The sequence below is a fragment of the Dendrobates tinctorius genome, unplaced genomic scaffold (assembly GCF_039654945.1).
Source record: "Dendrobates tinctorius isolate UK_male_01 unplaced genomic scaffold, ASM3965494v1 ptg000103l, whole genome shotgun sequence".
Classification (NCBI taxonomy): domain Eukaryota; kingdom Metazoa; phylum Chordata; class Amphibia; order Anura; family Dendrobatidae; genus Dendrobates; species Dendrobates tinctorius.
In genome coordinates, this window is record NW_027361771.1 from 13,676,091 (window position 1) to 13,695,474 (window position 19,384).

Genomic DNA, 19,384 nt, shown 5'->3' on the forward strand with positions numbered 1-19,384 from the left:
TGAGAAAGCACCCTTCAAATATGGGACCTGGAGTATTTTGCAAAAGAGTGTTCCAAAATTCCAGTTGAGAGGTGTAAGAAGCTTGTTAATAGTTATATGAAGCGATTGATTGCAGTTATTTACTACATATTGTGTGCAACCAAATATTAACCTGACGATGCCAACAATTTTGTCTGGCCCATTTATGGAGTTTTGTGTGAAATGATGTCCAATTTGCCTTTTTTTCTCAGGTTTTTTGTACTGTTCTAATACACAAAAAGGAAATAAACGTGCGTAGCAAAACGTGTAATTGCAATAATTTTCTGGGAGAAATACTTTATTTTCTGGAACAATTCCAAGGGTGCCAACACTTTTGGCCATGACTGTATCTGTGATGGTCACAATAAGTTCAATATTTGGCCTGTGCTTGACACAAGGATCAGTTGCTGTGTGTAGGAGGCTGACTGAATGGCTTGTTTCAATAGCTGTTAGCCGCTTTCTCTATACATCGGTCATGAAACAGGAGGAAGCTGGCCTAGTTTTGGAAATGAGAAGCCAGCCCCCTTCACACAAAATGCAGATGATGTTGCAACATAGGGAACATTCTCCAGCGTCAATCCAGGACTTGGAACTGGTGCGGGTATCATGACGTCAGAGACTCTTTTTACCTTTTGTTTTACATCTTGTAAAGTAAATTGTGTTACATTTATCCACTGAAATGTAATAGAGCGGTTTCCACTAGTTTATTTTGTTACATGTACTTTATTATTATGAAATCTGAAATTGTATCTTATTATTGCTGTTTGGCAAGACTCCCAAAAGCAGCAAGATGAGCCAGTCTAGCCTCTTTGCTCCTCCAGCAATACCCTCCCATGTGATGTCTTCACTATTTTTTAGTCTGCTTGGTTTTGCAGCTCTTCCCTCCTATTGCTTACAGACTATGATTATGAAGCAAAGAAAATGCAATCAGAGCCACCTAATGGACATCTTTATCCCTGCCGTAACCATTATTTCTCAATTTTGGACATGGCGAAACTGCTTAAGACTATGTCATTAAATAAAGATAGGGTATACAGAATTTAGCTTTGCATGCAGGATACGTCTTTCTGATGCCTGTAAACAATAAAAGTAAATTAATAGTTCAGGTTTTCTAGTTTCATAGTAGCTTGTTTTCTAATTTAGGTAATTGTAAAGTAACTAAAGCTGTTTCTACCCATACCTTTTCTTGAACAGGACCTGTCACTTTCTAAAAGAAAATTTAGTTAATCCTCTGATTCTGGTGCTTTTTTTATTTGGCAGAATGTCACTTCATTTCAGAGATGTTCACATTTGTTGCTTTTGAAGCATGGCATGTGAAATCTCTGCTTGCAGACAAACTGGGTGTTTTTTCAGAGTCTTCTCTGGGGGTTTGTGCTTTCACTCCTTTCCTCCCAAACACGGCTCGGCAGCTGATATAGCAGCACTATATGCTGCCGAGCTGTAATTGGCAGTGTCTGGGAGGAAGGAGTGAAAGCGCACACCTCTAGAGAAGACTCTGAAGAAATGCCTAGTTGGTCTGGAAGCATAGATTTCACATGCTGCACTCCAAAACCCACAGATGTGAATATCTCTGCAATAGAGTATCGCAGCGTAAAACAGAAAAGAATGGCAGAATCAGGGGATTTTTACAAGGTGTGTAACTCCAATTTTTTTTAGGCACATGACAAATACTCCTTAAAGTCTCCAGTTTTCCACAGAACACATTTAATACGTTATTGTGACATACTAGAAGAACCTTTGACAGACTGCAACTCTAACTGGATTATATCATAGGTATTGTAGCTTTTTTTTAAATGCTCGTAATCTTGAGCCAAATCTTAGAATTGGATGAACCAAAATGAAAAGTAAGAATTTCTAGAGCCTTGCTCTGAGCAGCATGTATAGTTACCCATTGTCTTTCCATTAATAATGGTTCTGGACTATTTACCCCGAACAATAGTCTTCTTTATTATTGTAGATCTTATACTAAGTCATTCAGTGTCCAAGTATCGAACAATCGCTTGACAAACAGAGAATCCTAAATTTCATGGTTCAGACTAATTGAGTCTTTGCTATGTTATTGTGTTTAGTCTGAGGTTTGTTTGTTATTTCTACTAATCCAAAATGGGAAGTCAGTAGAACTTGTGTAAATTGCAACTTTCACTTCCGACGGTTTCAAAGACATCAGCATATACTAATGTGTCACTGGAGAAGTGATAATAAATGTTAAATTTGTGGGGGTCCTTCAGGGGCCCCCTGTCAATCCCTATAAGGTGGCAATCACTACTCCTGCTCCCCAGCCGGCATGGATTCTAGTTAGGCATCATGGCTTATAGAAAATATTTTGATATGGACTTACCAGATTTGTCATCCAGAGGATTTATAATGTTTTTTCTCATATATCTACATGTATATTGCCAAATATAAGACCATTTGTGGTGTGAATAGATTAAAAGGCTGAAAACTGGTTAACACTGTTGCTTTGTAGCTCTGGAGTCCTGGGTTCAAATCTCACCAAGGGCAACATCTGCAAGGAGTTTGTATGTTCTCCCCGTGTTTGTGTGGGTTTCCTCCGATTTCCTCCCCCCAAAAAATTGGTAAAGAATCTAGATTGTGAGCCTCAATGGGGACAGTAATGATGATGGCTATAAAGCATTACAGAATTAATGCCATTACATAAGTGAGTAAAAGAAACAAAGTGAGTACAGTAATTAATTTTGAGGACAAATAATATTTCCATCAGCTGTTTCTTTTAGAAATCTATCCACTGATTGTTGATTAAGAGGATTAATTAAATGTTATCTCCTTTTTTTTCCACAGCGGTCATTCCAATTACTCGTCAGTTTGGGGAAATAGGAAAAGATATAGTAGTGCATTGTCATACTTCTTTTCCATCTGTAGAATGGAGGCTTAATGGTAGGGAAATCGGGAAGAGCGATGTTGTGTATTCTAATGGAAGCCGAAATCTCACACTAGTGGAAGCAAAGAAACACCAGAGCGGTAATTACAGCTGTCATCGCCCTCACAGCAACAAGACTTTGTCCTTAACAGAACTACAACTTGGATGTAAGTCTATGCTGATCCATTTACTTTGTTCTTGTTGATTTTTTTTTATTGCACAAAGCAGAAAGGTTGTAAATTTTACTCATAAACCAAATTTGTAACACGACTTGAATCATTTTGATTGCGCCTGTATAACTGGGAATGGACACTATTGCATTCCATTTCTGGCCATTTTGAGCCACATCCAGCAAGGGGAACACTGGACAAGGCAGAATGTTCAGCCACACTGATTGACAATCAATTTTACATGCTGTTGTGCAAATCAAATAGACCACAACCCCCATCTGTGGACGTCGGGCACTCAGACCATCCTCATGGAGTTGGTTTCTAACCGTTTGTGCAGACACATGCACATTTGTGGCCTGCTTGAGGTCATTTTGCAAGGCTTTGGTAGTGCTCCTCCTGTTCCTCCTGGCACAAAGGATGAGGTAGCAATCCTGCTGCTGGGTTGTTGCCCTCCTATGGCCCCCTCCAAGTCTCCTGGTGTACTGGCCTGTTTCTTGGTAGCGCCTCCAGCTTCTGGACACTATGCTGACAGACACAGCAAACCTTCTTGCCACAGCTCACATTGATGTGCCATCCTGGATGAGCTGCACTACCTGAGCCACTTGTGTGAATTGTAGAGTCCGTTTCATGCTACCACGAGTGTGAAAGCAAAATCAACATTCAAAAGTGACCAAAACATCAGCCAGAAAGCATAGGTACTGAGATTTGAGGGTGTCTTGATAATTGCCAATAATTTCCATCTGTTGTCTATTCCATTTGCACAACAGCATGTGAAATTTATTGTCAATCTGTGTTGCTTCCTAACTGGATAGTTTGATTTCACAGAATTTTGATTTCCTTGGAGTTATATTCTGTTGTTTAAGTGGTCCCTTTATTTTTTTGAGCAGTGTATTTTATTTTAGGACAAAAGTGTTTTTGGTATTGTCCCGAATTGGACTTTATCTTTGAAATGTTCACAGTGGCCCAGATACAGTCATGGTGAAAGTGTTGGCACACTTGAAACTATTCCAGAAAATGAAGTATTTTTCTCAGAAAATTATTGCAATTACAAATGCTATGTGTGTATTGCAACAACTCAAAAAAAAAAACAAAAATGGGCCAGACAAAATTATTGGCACCCTTAACTTAATATTTGGTTGCACACCAATTGGAATAAATGACTGTAATCAATCACTTCCTATAACCATAAACAAGCTTCTTACAACTTTCAGCTGGAATTTTTGACCACTCTTCTTTTGAAAACTGCTCCAAGTCTCTCGTATTTGAAGGGTGCCTTCTCCCAACAGCATTTTTAAGATCTCTCCACATGTGTTCAATGGGATTTAGATCCCGATTCATTGCTGGCCACTTCAGAACTCTCAGCACTTTATTTCCATCCATTTCTGGGTGCTTCTTGAAGTATGTTTAAGATCATTGTCCTACTGGAAGACACATGACGAAAACCCAGCTTTCTGTCACTGGGCATTACATTGAGACCCTAAATACTTTGGTAATCTTCAGATTTCATCATGCCTTGCACACAGTCAAGGCACCCAGTGACAGCGGCAGCTAAACAACCCCAAAACATCTTTGAACCTCCATCAGATTTGACTGTAGGTACTGCATTCTTTTCTTTGTAGGCTTCATTCCATTTTCAGTAAACAGTAAAATGATGTGCTTTACCAAAAAGCTCTATCTTGATCTCATCTGTCCACAATACGTTTTCCCAGAAGGATTTTGGCTTACTCACGTACATTTTGGCAAACTGCAGTCTAGCTTTTTATCTCTGTGTGTCAGCAGTGGGGTCCCCCTGGGTCTCCTGCCATAGCGTTTCATTTAATTCAAATGTTGACGGATAGTTTGCACTGACACTGATGCATCCTGAGTCTACAGGACAGCTTGAATTTCTTTGGAACTTCATTGGGGCTGCTTATCCACCATCAGGACTATCCTATGTTGCAAACATTCATCAATTTTTCTTTTCCATCCAGTTACAGGGAGATTAGCTACAGTGCCAAGGATTGTAAACTTCTTGAATGTTGCGCACCATGAGCAAAGCAACATCAAGATCTCTGGAAATGGACTTGTAACCTTGAGATAGTTGTTATTTTTCAACAATTTTAGTTCTCAAGTCCTCAGATATCTTCTCTCTCTGTTCTGTTTTCTGTTCCATGCTTAAAGTGGCATACACAGATAACTTCTCCTCTTTTTATCTGGTTTCAGGTGTGATTTTCATATTGCTCACACCTGTTACTTGCCACAGGTGAGTTTGAATGAGCATCACATACTTGAAGCAAAGTTGATTACCCACAATTTTGGAAGGGTGCCCACAATTTCGTCTCGAACATTTTTGGGGTTTTGTGGGAAATTATATCCAATTTGCCTTTTTTTCTCTTTTTTTGTGTTGTTCCAATACCCACAAAAGAAATAAACATGTATATAACAAAACGTGTAATTGCAAAAATTTTCTGGGAGAAATACTTTGCTTTCTGGAATAATGTCAAGGGTCTCAACACTTTTGGCCATGACTTTATATCCACCATACACACAGTACACATATAGCTTTGTTGATGGTTAAACTTGTCGTCTACTTAGTTCCTCCAGAAAAGCTCCATATCCAATGTTGGTCTGCAAGTTACCCAGAGAAAATAAAATGTACCTGGCACCTCCATCCTGATACCAACCTACACACCATCTTCCTTACATCATACAGGTAATGTTTCTACAATTAGTGAATTGGAAGCATTTTGAAATGTAAAATATTGACAAGAGATTTCTTTATTTTTCTTCTCCTGGACTGATCTTTAACCGATAATTCATGGGTAAAATCTGATTTCAGCTAAGACATATGTACCCAGTAGGGATTGTTCAGACGGACATATGTGCTCTGTCCATACGTAAAACTGATAGCATACAGATAGCACACTACTGACCAATGCAAGTCGCTGTGATAGTGCACATGAACGTTTTTATTCTCGGACCGATGGTCAGGGAGTAAAATGTTGTAATACGCACTACTGTGATCTGTATTCTGGGTCAAACTCGACCATTATAACTCACTGATCACATACGGGATACCATCCATATGTCATGTTTTTTTCACAGATCCAATACTATTATTAACATCGGAAACTGGATATGCCCTCTATTATTTATTGTTCATGTAGAAAACAGATGCCGTAGTATGGGTGTACAAAATAGACATGCAGACTGCATATGGACGTAACAAACTGATGACCGGAAGGCATACACATGACAATTCGGATGAAAAGCTGTCATTGTTCGTGAAACAGACAAATTTGCATTTGATCGTGTGAACCCCGTCTTATAATGGACGTGTCTGACCCAGAATACAATCACTATAGTGCATGGTGCGATTTTTTTTTTTTCATGTGAAAGATCACAGCGACTTGCATTGGTCAGTGTGCTGTCCGCATGCCATCGGTTTCCCATACGTTTGCATAAAACGTTTTTATGAACAAGCCCTTGCAGAGGTAGGAGATGACTATTGGCGCTTGGAGGGAGGAGATAGAGGCAGACCGACATTTTGCTGCAAGTTCTCTTGAAATGACAGGTACGGTTTTCCACAGAACTTCATGAGCACTAACTGTCATCTATCTCAGTAATGGAAAAATCTGTATTCACTCTAGACAGGCTTTACTTGTGAATTGAAAATTTTGAGAATGAAAGATGAGTGCTGAAGGAGAAAGAAGCAGATTTCTCTGATAATTAGAAACTTTGTAATATATCTTATGTCTGATAACTAAAACATGTATTTCTTTCTAGGTTGGGCTTGATAGGACCGGGGTCACCTAAAATATGTATACAGCATGAAATGAATCCAATGAGCTGCGAGATAAGAAGCTTTCAGATGTTTGAAGCGTTTCCTTATCTACTTAATGTAACAGCTGTAAACCGCTTGGGATCCATAACACAACTGTACTATTTCTTTGTGGAGAACATCAGTGAGTTTCGCTCCATAACTGTGGAGTTCTAGTATTGCAAGTGTGATCGTGTATACAAGGTTGTGCCGCTATATCGCCTTGTTCACACAGTGCAGTGATGTGGCGGAGACTGCAAGCGTTAACGCTTTGTGGGTAAAAAAAAAACATCAAAACCCGATCATTTCTTTATATTTTACATTTGAATCTTTTATTCATATTAATAAATTACACTGAAAAAACCCCACTGAAATATATTCTCAGCGCCACTTTAATAAGGCAGATATGACAATTCATAAAATTAAGATAATTACATTCTTACTCATTTAAAGGGGTTTTCTCAACATCACACCATAGGATTAGGGGTATTGTGCTGATCAGTGGGGGTCTGTATACTGAGACCCCCCAGTGATTCTGAGGGTTTAATCTTGAATAGAGTGAAGGTGCACATGCTTAACCTCTTCTCCATTCATTGCCTATGGGACTGCCAGGGAAATACAGCACTATTATAGACATGGGGATAACTTTCAATTTTGAGAATATCTCTAATATTTTTTTAGGAATAAACACATAAAAAAGTACCTCCTGTTTGTTTAGTCTCCAGATCCCTAATCTTTTTAATGTCTGCTTCTTCTGCACTACATTAGTGACCACAGCGTATATGTATGATATAGTAGGCACAGTATTTGTGGTAGCTGTAAAGTTTCCAATCTTGGCACTACTAATGCTATAGTGACATTATCATTATAACTCTGCTGTGAAGATTATTATAGTGGGCATTAATTATATAGCCTAAAACAGAAGTAGTGGAACAATATTGTAATTAGCATAACTTTGTAGTAGATGCACTAGTAAAGCTAAATCAGATTCAATAGTACCAATTTCCTCTTAAGGTGAACCTGTCAGCAGGATGTTGCTCAGTAAACTACAGACATTGTCTTGTTGCCGCTGTTACACAGATTGAAATGAAACCTGTGGTGAAGAAATCCGTCTTGTAGTTCTTGTGTAATCTGTGTTCGAAGTTTTCAGTTTATGATATGCTTGTGCTGCGAAGTGGGCCTGTAGGCAAAGTCTTATCTTCCTGCTCTAGGCTAGAGAAACCAAGGAAAGACCTGCCCACATGCTGCCCTGAAGCATAAACAGTCTGTCTCTCTCTATGGTGAGGAATATGTTTGTGCTTCGGAGTGGCCTGCTGGCAGGTCTTTCCTCGGTTTCTCTGGCTTAGAGCAGTAAGATGAGACTCTGCCTACAGTCCTATCCCAGAGAAAGGGCATCTCATTAACTGAAAACTTCTAACACTGGTGATTACACAAGAACCAGAAGATGGATTTCTTCAACCCAGGTTAACAACACCAACATGACAATGCCTGTAGTTTAGTAAAATTCTGCTGACAGGTTTTCTTTAAGGGTTGTCCACTACTCTGATAACTTCTTCTTAAAGAAACCTCCCATGCATATTTTTTTAATTAAATGTGTATATATGTGCAAATAATTTAGTGTGCGTGTATTATTATACTTGCCTACTGACGCCCTCTTCGGTGTCCAGTGCCGATCTTCTCCTTTTCTGAGTGACGTCACCACAATTGTGACTAGACAGCTCACTCTATGCTCCATGTGTGACCCAGAAGTCTCGTTTTGATGCTCCATAGGCTTACATTATAAAAGCCACTTCTGGGTCATGTAGGGTCAAGAACAATGCTGGAGACCGGTGAGAACAACGGTTGGTGAGTATATTAACAAACTCACACTACATAACATGCATGCATATATAGGGGAAAATAATATTTGATACACTGCCAATTTTACAAGTTTTCCCACCTACAAATAATGGAGAGGTCTTTAAATTTTAACGTAGGTACACTTCAACTGTGAAAGACAGAATCTAAAAATATTAACCAGTAAACTATATTGCATTATTTTAATATAATTAAATTGCATTTTATTGCTTGAAATAAATATTTAATCACCTACCAACCAGCAAGAATTCTGGCTCTCACAGACCTGTTTGTTCTTTAAGAAGCCCTCCTACTCTGCATGTATTTACTGCTCCTGTTTAAACTTGTTACCTGTATAAAAGACACCTGTCCACACACTCAGTCACACTCCAACCTCTCCACCATGGCAAAGTCCAAAGAGCTGTCTATGGACACCAGGGACGAAATTGTAGACCTGCACAAGGCTGGGATGGGTTACAGGACAATAGACAAGGAGTTTGGTGAGAAGGCAACAACTGTTGCCACAATTATTAGAAAATGGAAAAAACACAAGATGAATGTCAATCTTTTTCGGTCTGGGGCTTCATGCAAGATCTTGTCTCAGGAGATAAGGATGATTCTGAGAAAGGTCAGAAATCAGCCCAAAACTACACAGGAGGACCTGGTCAATGAGCTGAAGAGAACTGGGACCATAGTCAAAAATTACCGTAACACATTATGCTGTTATGGATTAAAATCCTGCAGGGCACGCAAGGTCCCCCTGCTCAAGCCAGCTGTAACACCCCTGCCGGCATCACTGCATGGCGTCCCACCTTCCATCTTACTCACCACTCCAGGCCATGCTGTGAGTTCTGTCCTCTGCCGTTTCCTTGCTGTGGGCCTCATGTCCTTGCTTGCTGCATACTTCCTGGCTGTATGCTTAGGACGGCGGCCCCGACACTTCCTGAGTCATATAGAGACAGGGTGCACTTTCCTAAAGTGTCCCCAGCCAATTGTGAAGAGGCCTCAGGTATTTTAGGCATCTTCACCCATTGGAGGATGCCTGAGCAACATTTCCCCTCAGTCAGTGTCTTGCTACTGAGGTGCCAGGTCCTGTCCTGTTTCCGCCTTCTCTGGGGGGCTGCATACCCAGACCTGTCTCTGTGCTTTGAGAGTCTTGTTTCCTGCCTTCCTGAGGGCTTCATACTTAGTCTTGTATCCTAGATCCTGTCGTTCCTGTACCTGACCTTGTCTGAACTCAGTCCTAACCTGTACCTGTTTGTATCCTTGTCTGTGGCTTCCTTTCCCTGCTGAGTGTATCCTTGTGTTTAAAAACGCACAGCAGGGAAAGGAAGCCACAGACATTGGGGACAACAAAGCTACAGACAAGGCAGAGGGCGAAAATGACTCTCCACTGACCGGGATGACCATCATATTATTGGAATGTCATTCAGCAACCGCAGGATGACATCAAGTGACCTACAAAAGGAAATGCAAATGGCAGCTGGGGTGAAGTGCACGGCAAGAACAGTTTGTAACAGGCTCCTAGAGGCAGGGCTCAAGTCATGTAAAGGTAGTAAAAAGCCTTTCATCAATGAGAAGTAAAGGAGAGCCAGGCTGAAGTTTGCCAAAGACCATAAGGATTGGACCATAGAGGATTGGAGTAAGGTAATCTTCTCTGATGAGTCTAATTTTCAGCTTTGCTCAACACTTGGTCGTCTAATGGCTAGATGGCGTACAAGCCACAGTGTCAGTGCCAGTTATGAATCCACCTAACAGTTGCCTTGTCCATTCCATACTTAGTCATTTTTTCAATAAGGATGGTGTGAGATACTTTGTCAAATGCTTTGCTGAAGTCAAGATATACTATATTTACAGCATTTCCCTGATCCACCCAGTCAGTGATTCTGTCATAGAAGGAAATAAAGTTAGTCTGACATGTCTTATTAGTTACAAACCCATGCTGACTCTGATTAATCCCTTCATTCTTATCCAGGTAGTTACATGCATGTTTAATAATTTGTTCAAAGATCTTTCCTGGTATAGAAGTCAGACTCATTACACTTAATATGTTTTATTTTCTAGTACGCCCTGATCCTCCTGTGAATGTCAGCATATCTTCCATATGTCATGAAAGCAAGAAATTATATATACAGTGGCAGCCTCCATATTCTTGGCCATACCCAGAACTATTCCCACTAAAATACAATGTCCGCTACAGAAAGGAGGGTTCCAAATTCTACACAATGGTAAGAAAAACAAACCAGCATTGTGCCCTATATGTAACCAAATGTAAACACACAGTGACAATTTCATACTGACAGCTGAGTGGCAAGGGAAGAGGTGCGGATCCCCGCATTCAGGGAGCTGTGATTGGTCAGTCAATCTTAAGCCCCCGTTACACACTGCGATATCGCTAGCAATATCGCTGTAAAGTCACCGATTTTGTGACGTTGCAGCGATATTGCTAGCGATATCGCTGCATGTGATACTTACCTCCGACCGGCTCCCCCGCTGGTTATTGCTGATTGCGCGAGAAGCTCCTGGACCATTCCTCGTTGGCCACTTCCTGCTGGGCTTCCTGTGGCGCCGATGAGCGACGTGTGGAGCCAGGCGGGAGGACGCAGGATCGCTGCGTCTGACAGGTGAGTAGCGACCCCCGACCCCTGCGATGTTGCTGGTGAGATCTGCCTGTGTGGCAGCTCACTAGCAACCACCTAGCGATGCACCAGAGATCCTGACCGCGTCATATCGCTAGTCGGGATCGCTGGTGCATCGCTAGGTGTAACGGTACCCTTACTGACCAATCACAGCATGATCGCACATGAAGTGCTGAAATATCAGCACCTCCTACCTGATCACAGCAGGAGCTCGGTGATTCTAGTGGCTGAGCTCCTGCGCTAACAGCCAGGGATGGTGCAGGCACTTCCCCAGGCTGTTTAACCCTCTAAATGCTGCAATCCAGAGCGATCGCAACATGTAGGAGGCAGGCAGTGGGATTGACCTCCCTCTGCCTGAAGATTGGTGCCCGCGTGACGTCAACATGGGGCGGCCTGGTTGTTGCCATGGTGACATTGGTTTGTCATGATGATCCCTGGGTCACCAAGCTACGGAAAGATGCTTAGACCATGTTTAGAACATGGTCTAAGAAGCTTTCCATATAGATATAATGCATTGCAATGCATTATATTTGTGATCAAAGTGAAAAAAAAGTGACATAGAGAGACTAAGTAAAAAGAAAAAACGTACATTTGTTTAAAAAAAATATAGAAAAATGAATTACAAAATAATACAAATATATTACACCGATAAATACAAATTTTTATGTAAAAAAAAGCACACATTTGATATCGCTGTGTCAGGAAACTATAAAACTGTCACACTAGTTAACAAAAACGAAACATGGCAAACTATGCTTTTTCTTCATACTGCTGGAAAAAAAGTGGAACAAGATGCGATAAAAACAAATGTAAATAAAAATGGTATAGCTGAAAATGTCATCCCATCCCGCAAAAAAAAAACAAGCCGCCCTGCAGCTCCATCAGTGGAAAAATTAAAAAGCGATGCAAAAATAATTATATTTTCTATAAATGCTTTTGTTGTATAAAAGCACCAAAACATAAAATAATTATATAAATGTTGGATCGCTATATTCATACTGACCCGAAGAATAAAGCTGCCATATCAATTTTACCACAGGCACAACGGCATACAATAAAACCTCCAAAACGACAATTCCTGAATTGCTGGTTTTTGTTCATTCTGCCTCCCAAAAATGGGAATGGAAGGTGTTCAAAAAATGTACCCGAAAATGGTACCAATATAAACTTCAACTTGTGCACTTCTGAAAAGAAGGACTTGCGGAACAGAGGCCAGACGGAGTCCAGAGAAACTCTGCGGCCTCATTATAGTGAATGGATTCTTCGGGGATCTCATCTAAATCACTTGACTCAGAGAAGTAGATGGAAACCCTGATATAAGTTCTCAGCGTAGAGCGCCGGATAAATGTGACCCCTAACGTTATGTAAAATGTTCCCAACAACAGCCCCAACTCAATTAAAAAAGGGCCATCATCTGTTAAAGTAAATAAAGGGGCTTCCATGTTACTGGTAGTACAAAGGATCTGGAAAATCGCTATGGTTCCTCAAGCCCCAAAATATGGTTAATTCAGCGCTCCCGAATCCAAATGCCGTCCTCCCTTCTGATCCCCACAGTGTTCTTAAACCACATTTAGTATCGGTATGATTGGCAGGGGTATAATTTCCAAAATGGGGTCCCTTGAGTAGTGGAGTCTGCTTTTCTAGCACAGGGGCTCTGGATATGGAGTCCGCAAACTATTGTAGGAAAATCTGCACTCCAGGAGGCAAATAGCTCTCCATCCATCCCAAAACTAAGCAGAATTGTACAGCCATATATGGGGTATTGCCACGTTCAGCAGAAATTGTGTGGAAATTTTTGGCCGTTTCCCCATGTGAAAATGTAAAATCTGGGGCTAAAACAACATTTGTGGTAAAAATGTAGTTCTTTTTTCTTCACTGCCCAATGGTATAAAATTCTATGACACACCAGGTGGTTTCAATATGACGATTGAGCCCCTAGATGAATTCATTGAGACGAGGTTTCGTTTGTAAAATGGGGTCACTTATGGAGGGGTTCTGCTGTTCTGGCAACTCCGGGGCTCTGCCAGTGTGACATGGCACATGCAAACAGAACAGTAAAATCTCCACTATAATATGGTGCTTCTTCCCTTCTAAGCTTTGTACTGTGCTTCAAAAATAGTTACCGATTACATTTAGGGTATTGGCCGAATCAGGAGAAATTACACAATAAACTGAGAGGTCTATTTTTTCCTATTAGCTTTAAAAAAAATTTAAAAATTATCTACTAAAACAACTTTTTAGAGGTAAAAATGAAATTATTCTTTCTTCACTGCCCAATCGTATACATTTCTATGAGGCACATGTGGTGTCAGCATGCTCAATGCACCCCTAGATCAATTCATTAGGGGGTGGAGTTTGTAAAATGACAACACTTTCTGCTCTTCTGGAACTTCAGGGGCTCTGCCAATGTGACCTGGCAGCCTCAAAGCATTCCAGCAAAATTTGAACTCAGATATGGCTCTTCTTCCCTTCTGAGCTTTGTTAAGGGTTGCCCGGTTAAAACAAATTACCCTCCATCCTCGGGAGATTTTTTTATCCTGGATTCAAAATGGAGCTGCAGGTCAAAAAGTTGCTCAGCAGCCCCGTAGAGAATGAATAGAGTGCAGATTGAGCATGCACATTGAGGCTTAATTCTAATGGGGATAAAAGTGCCCCGTACTGGCGATCCTTGCAAGTCCCCCCAGTCAGACCCCTACTGACAAACATTTGTTACCTATCTTGTGAATAGTTAATAGAAGTTGTCTGGGGAAAATATGTTATCAGCAGGATTTTGCTATGTACTCTGAGCGCACCATGATGTAGGTGCAGAGATCCTGATTTCAGCGATGTGTCACTTACTAGGATGTGTGCGGTTTCAATAAAAGCAGGAGAGTATCACTGCAGGACTATTGTACCAAGTAGTCCTCCTGATCTGTTTAAGCACACCCCCCACCACTGATAAGCAGCTTTCTGTCAATACACAGTGTACACAGAAACCTTCCAATCAGTGTTGTGGGCGGGGCTACACAGGGATCAGCATTCTGAGCTCTGCTAGATATGCAGCAGAAAAAACAATGAGTTTATTATCATAATTACTGCAACCAGTAAACAAAGTGATCCATCACTAGCATCAGGGTCTCTGCCCCTACATCATGCTCTTCTCAGATGAGCTAGCAAACACTTGGTAACAGATTCTTCTTAAGATTGATATCGTTTAGCACTGACATGTACTGACTATTCATCTTGCACTTTCACTTATTTTTCTACATCCCACAGGTTGGACCTTATGAGCAGACCTCTTTAGTGCTCACTGGAATTCGACCAGGAACCACTGTACATGTTCAGGTGGCTGCTAAAGATATTACGGACTTGGGACACAACAGTAACTGGAGTGAAGTAGTAGCTGGTCGTCCATGGAAGCCAAATGATTTTGTGTGTTTTTCTGTATAGTTAAACAATGATTACACACTGACACTGCATCACCTACTGGAAATAACCGATACAGGCTGTGCCTACCTTATAGCAAGGGAAGGGGTTAAACCGAGCTCTATTTACCTAGTGACAGAAATTTCATTTTTGAGCTTTCATTTTTTTTATTAAAGCAACATTTGTTTATAGAACTTTGTTATTTTTTGCGCACATAGTCACTTGAAGAGCTTATTTTCCTATTTTTGGGGGGACAATTTGAAGTTTTGAATGATGCCACTTACTTTACCATGTAATATACTGTAAAGCAGGAAAAATAATCCAAGGCTGGTAAAACGGTGAAAAAAAAATGCAATTCTGACATTGTTATTTGGGTTTTAATGTTATGGTACGTGCTATTTGGTTAAAATGACCTTACAGTATGCTTCATCATGTCAGTAAGGGTACGGCAATACCAAACATGGTTTTTTTTTTTAGATTTTAGTAGTAAAAAAAAAAAAAGTTTGTAAAAGAAAAACACTTACTGATGATGCAAATTTTTTTTTTTTGCATTTTTCCATTAAAGGAGTGATGAGGTGAGGATTTGTTTTTTTATGCGCTGAGCATACATTTTTTAATATCATTTTGGGGCACCTGCGACATAAATTAAGTTTGATGATTAGCTGCTCCTGCTGCTAATATATGTTACGGCAGGGCTTATTGTAACCTGAATTCCTACCAGTAGCAGCGAATCAAAACCATGTAGTTCACTGCTTTTTTGTAAAAGTTTATATAAATCAATAAATCATACTGCTGCTATTCATCCCTTGTATCTTGGTCAACAGCTGCCAACACAATAAGATATCCCCACACACTATGATTTCCACCCAGCTTCCCCCGCCACAATATGATGTCTGTCCACACAGCCAGTCAAACAATATGATGTGCCCGCACAGATCCTCACGTAGTATGATGTCCTCATGCAGCCCCCCCCGAAGTATGATGCCACCACATAGCACACAGTATAAAGTCCCCACACTGCCCCCACCAGTACTAATAACTTAAAGAAAAAAAGTCCCCTATCCCCATTTCTGCTTCTCTGGTCTGTGCTGTGTACTGAGCTCCTCACAACAATCGCGATGTAGTCATGTCATCGCCTCTGCACTTTTGGATGCACAGGCTTAATGGTGGAAAACGACAGCTCCCTGTTCAGTCATTGTATTCACCATTATCTGCATCCCGAGGATGCAATTACCGATAAAATAGAGTCACTGGGCAAGTGAAGGCCAGGTGGTGTGGGATGATGTTTCCAGCATTTTGACTGTCCATGGGCCAGACGGGAACAGCCAAAGGGCTGCACGTTGCCCAGGTCTGATGTCTATACTGTAATACTACAATATTCCAGTGTATAGTGAAAATGATATTCCCCTATGAAGCCCACCCACAGGTTGGGCTTCACAGAAGAACCAAGATTGCAACTGCATGGGCCATCAGCAGGCCACTGACCGCCAGGCCAACCCACCTGTTCCTAGGGAGGAGCTAGAGCAGACCTTTGATCTGATTAGTCAGTAACGCCACATGAATTGGGTGTCCTTAATGTGATCAGTGACTGGGGCAATGGGTAGCGTGATCCACAAGGAAAAGTGTTAGCAGGAGTGAGTGATACTCCGTAGACGAGGTCTGGGGAAGAAAGCCTAACAGAATGCTACGGAGTCATCTGACAGTCAAATGACAGAGCAGGACAGCGTGACAAAGAGAGAGTGCCTCGTGCGGCAGTTCCAAGGTGCTGGCAAGCAGAGAAGCTAAGTAACGGCCATAGTTGCACAAGTAGCTCCCCTAAGGGGAAAAGTCACAAGGAATCGTGGATTGAAAAATTGGAATCTCGCTTACTGGTTAGTGGGGCTGTCATTTGAGGCTAGGGAAGTTCCTGAAGTGCTGTGCTGTGTAGTGGTGTAGCTAGAGAGGCTATCGGAGAGAGTGGAGCAAGCTCAATAAGGAACGGTGTATGAAAATGTCATATGTTCTAAGAGAAAGGTCCACAAAGTTTTGCACCTGCTTTCCACTATACTGTATATATTTCTCTGTATTTTATTGTTCAGTAAAAGACAGTTGATTTTTGAGCGGTGGTCTCCTTCATTTTCATGTAGTGTGCCGGAGAGTGAACCACGAGTACCTCATCGACAGCTACCGTGCCGCGTTACAGGACATTCATAGCATCTATACAAAAAAATATTTATTGAAACTAAAATGGCCTTAAATTCAATTTGTAGAAGTATCATAATATTACCTTCTGACTTAGGTATTATGACAGCCATTTTATGCACTGGTCTTAATAAAAAGCTTGCTGAAATGCACATCAGGGTCTTAGTCCCCTTCCCTCCTGGCTTACGTACACGATATATCTATATACAGTATATATAATTGCTATGTCACTATAGTGTCCAAAAAAGTAAAAAATGGCACTTTAACTCAGAATATGTTACTCAGACCCCTATTTAAAATAAAGAGGGGGAACGAAAAGATAAATAATTAAAATATAATTTTATTACATATAAGGTTAAAACAAACAATAAAATTAAAACGCAGAATGCCTCACATAGGACTGTGCCAACTCCCAGAATAAAGACTAGAATCCAATTATATATATGAATAAATTAGGAAAGCCACTAAAGACTCAAAGTCTCCAGAAATTCAATTTAAACAGCAGACAAAAAGGCAGCAACACTTATCTGCCCAGATCATGGAACAAATGCACTACAGGGTGCAGCCATCCCATAAAGCAAGATGTCAGCAACACAGGTGCAAAATGCTAGATAAGCAGCCACTCTCCACCTACCCATTCCTGGAGGGGGTGACTGCCCAGTATACTATTGCACAATAAAGGCCAGCATAGGGCGCTGTTCACACAAGGGAACTGCATGGTGTCTGGTTCTCAGCCTATTAGTCAAGCCCCTACTATTCGAGCTATCTTTGCTCATTAGCATCATCTAGTGTGACCATTATACTGTATTTATAACAGCCTTGGTGCTATAGGTAGCTCAGCATTATACGTGTCATTCATCTTTTTTTGCTTATTTTAACAGAGACTTTATTCAAGTAAAATTAACACCGACAGCCACTGTGATTCTTTCCTCCATATTAGGCTAAATTTGTATTTATAATATTCTATTAGCATTTTGTGTATTATGAATTTATTACTGTGTTCACTTGTAACTTTTTACTACTGAAACTGATCTGACCTGATACAGAGATCATTTAATCACTTGGTATTCATATATATAATTGGATTCCGGTCTTTATTCTGGGAGTTGGTACGGTCCTTCTATGTGAGGCATTCTGCTTTTTTAATTTTTTGTTTTAACCTTATGTTTAATACAATTATATTTTAATTATGGATCTCTTTGTTCCCCCTCTTTATTATAAGTAGGGGTCTAAGTAACAAATATATATTTATGTATCATCATGTATGCTTTTGCACACTGACCACCAGAGTGCATTCTCCTCTCATTTTTAACACTACTGTTGAATATTATTGAAGCCCACATGGACTAGTTGTACTAACATTTATGCTTCCATGGTATTTTTAATATCTTATTGTGGATGAATCCTAGGTCCACTTGGAACATTTAATTATGCAGTTGATCTTTCTATTTTATGCATTTCACCCCCATTGAATATTGACTTCTACGTATGTATCCTCATATATGGGCTACTGAGCTCATCAGACATACTGGTTGCCATCCCTTTGGATGCATGCAAAGGGATTTCTGTTGTCTTAGTCTCACTTTATAATTTAAACTTGTTTTATTCTTATTCTAATAAAGTTTATATTCTTATTTCTATATGGACTTTTTGGCTTCCCTTTGTTTTGGTATGTCATAATTTATTACGGGGCACATCCCTGTTAATAAATTAAGCATTCAGTGGGTACAGAAAGTATTCAGACCCTTGAGTACTGCAGAAATTCTTTTGTAACCTTGGCCAGATCTGTGCCTTGCCACAATTCTGTCTCTGAGATACTTGGTCAGTTCCTTTGACCTCATGATTCTCATTTGGTCTCACATGCACTGTGAGCTGTGAGGACTTATATAGACAGGTGTGTGTCTTTACAAATCAAGTCCTATCAGTTTAAGTAAACACAGCTGGACTCCAATGAAGGAGTAGAACCATCTCAGGGAGGATCACAAGGAAATGGGCAGCATGTGACTTAAATATGAGTGTCTGAGCAAAGGGTCTGAATACTTATGGCCATGTGATATTTCAGTTTTTCTTTTTTAATAAATTTGCAAAAAGTTCTACATTTCTGTTTTCTTCAGTCAAGATGGGGTGCAGAGTGTACATTAATGAGAAAAAAAAGAACTTTTTTGAATTTACCAAATTGCTGCAATGAAACAATGAAACATTTAAAGGAGTCTGAACACTTTCCGTACCCACTGTTTCTCAATCAATTCTATGACCTCTTTCAGACGTCCGCATTGCACGTCTGTACTGTATTGCACATATTTCTTACAGATAGCACACGTACAGTAGTGTTCAAAAACATGAGTTAAATACAAAACCTTTACACTAGTTTTTATTTCCATGCATTGGAAACATTGCACACTGTTTTCTAATTCAAAACATGAAGAGAAATGTATATAAATTTCAAACTACTTTACGA

At 40.3% G+C, this 19,384-nt stretch overlaps 1 protein-coding gene across 1 annotated transcript in view; it reads left to right on the plus strand.

The window, feature by feature from the left end:
- EBI3 (Epstein-Barr virus induced 3) overlaps positions 1-18,566 on the plus strand; it is a 77,833-nt gene extending 59,267 nt beyond the window's left edge. Inside the window, exons 2-6 of the mRNA XM_073588100.1 lie at positions 2,818-3,063; positions 5,641-5,758; positions 6,832-7,010; positions 10,766-10,929; positions 14,596-18,566. Coding sequence (XP_073444201.1) covers positions 2,818-3,063; positions 5,641-5,758; positions 6,832-7,010; positions 10,766-10,929; positions 14,596-14,769 — 881 coding nt within the window. The 3' untranslated portion in view covers positions 14,770-18,566. The remainder of the gene's footprint in view (positions 1-2,817; positions 3,064-5,640; positions 5,759-6,831; positions 7,011-10,765; positions 10,930-14,595) is intronic.
- The last annotated feature ends 818 nt before the right edge of the window (positions 18,567-19,384 follow it).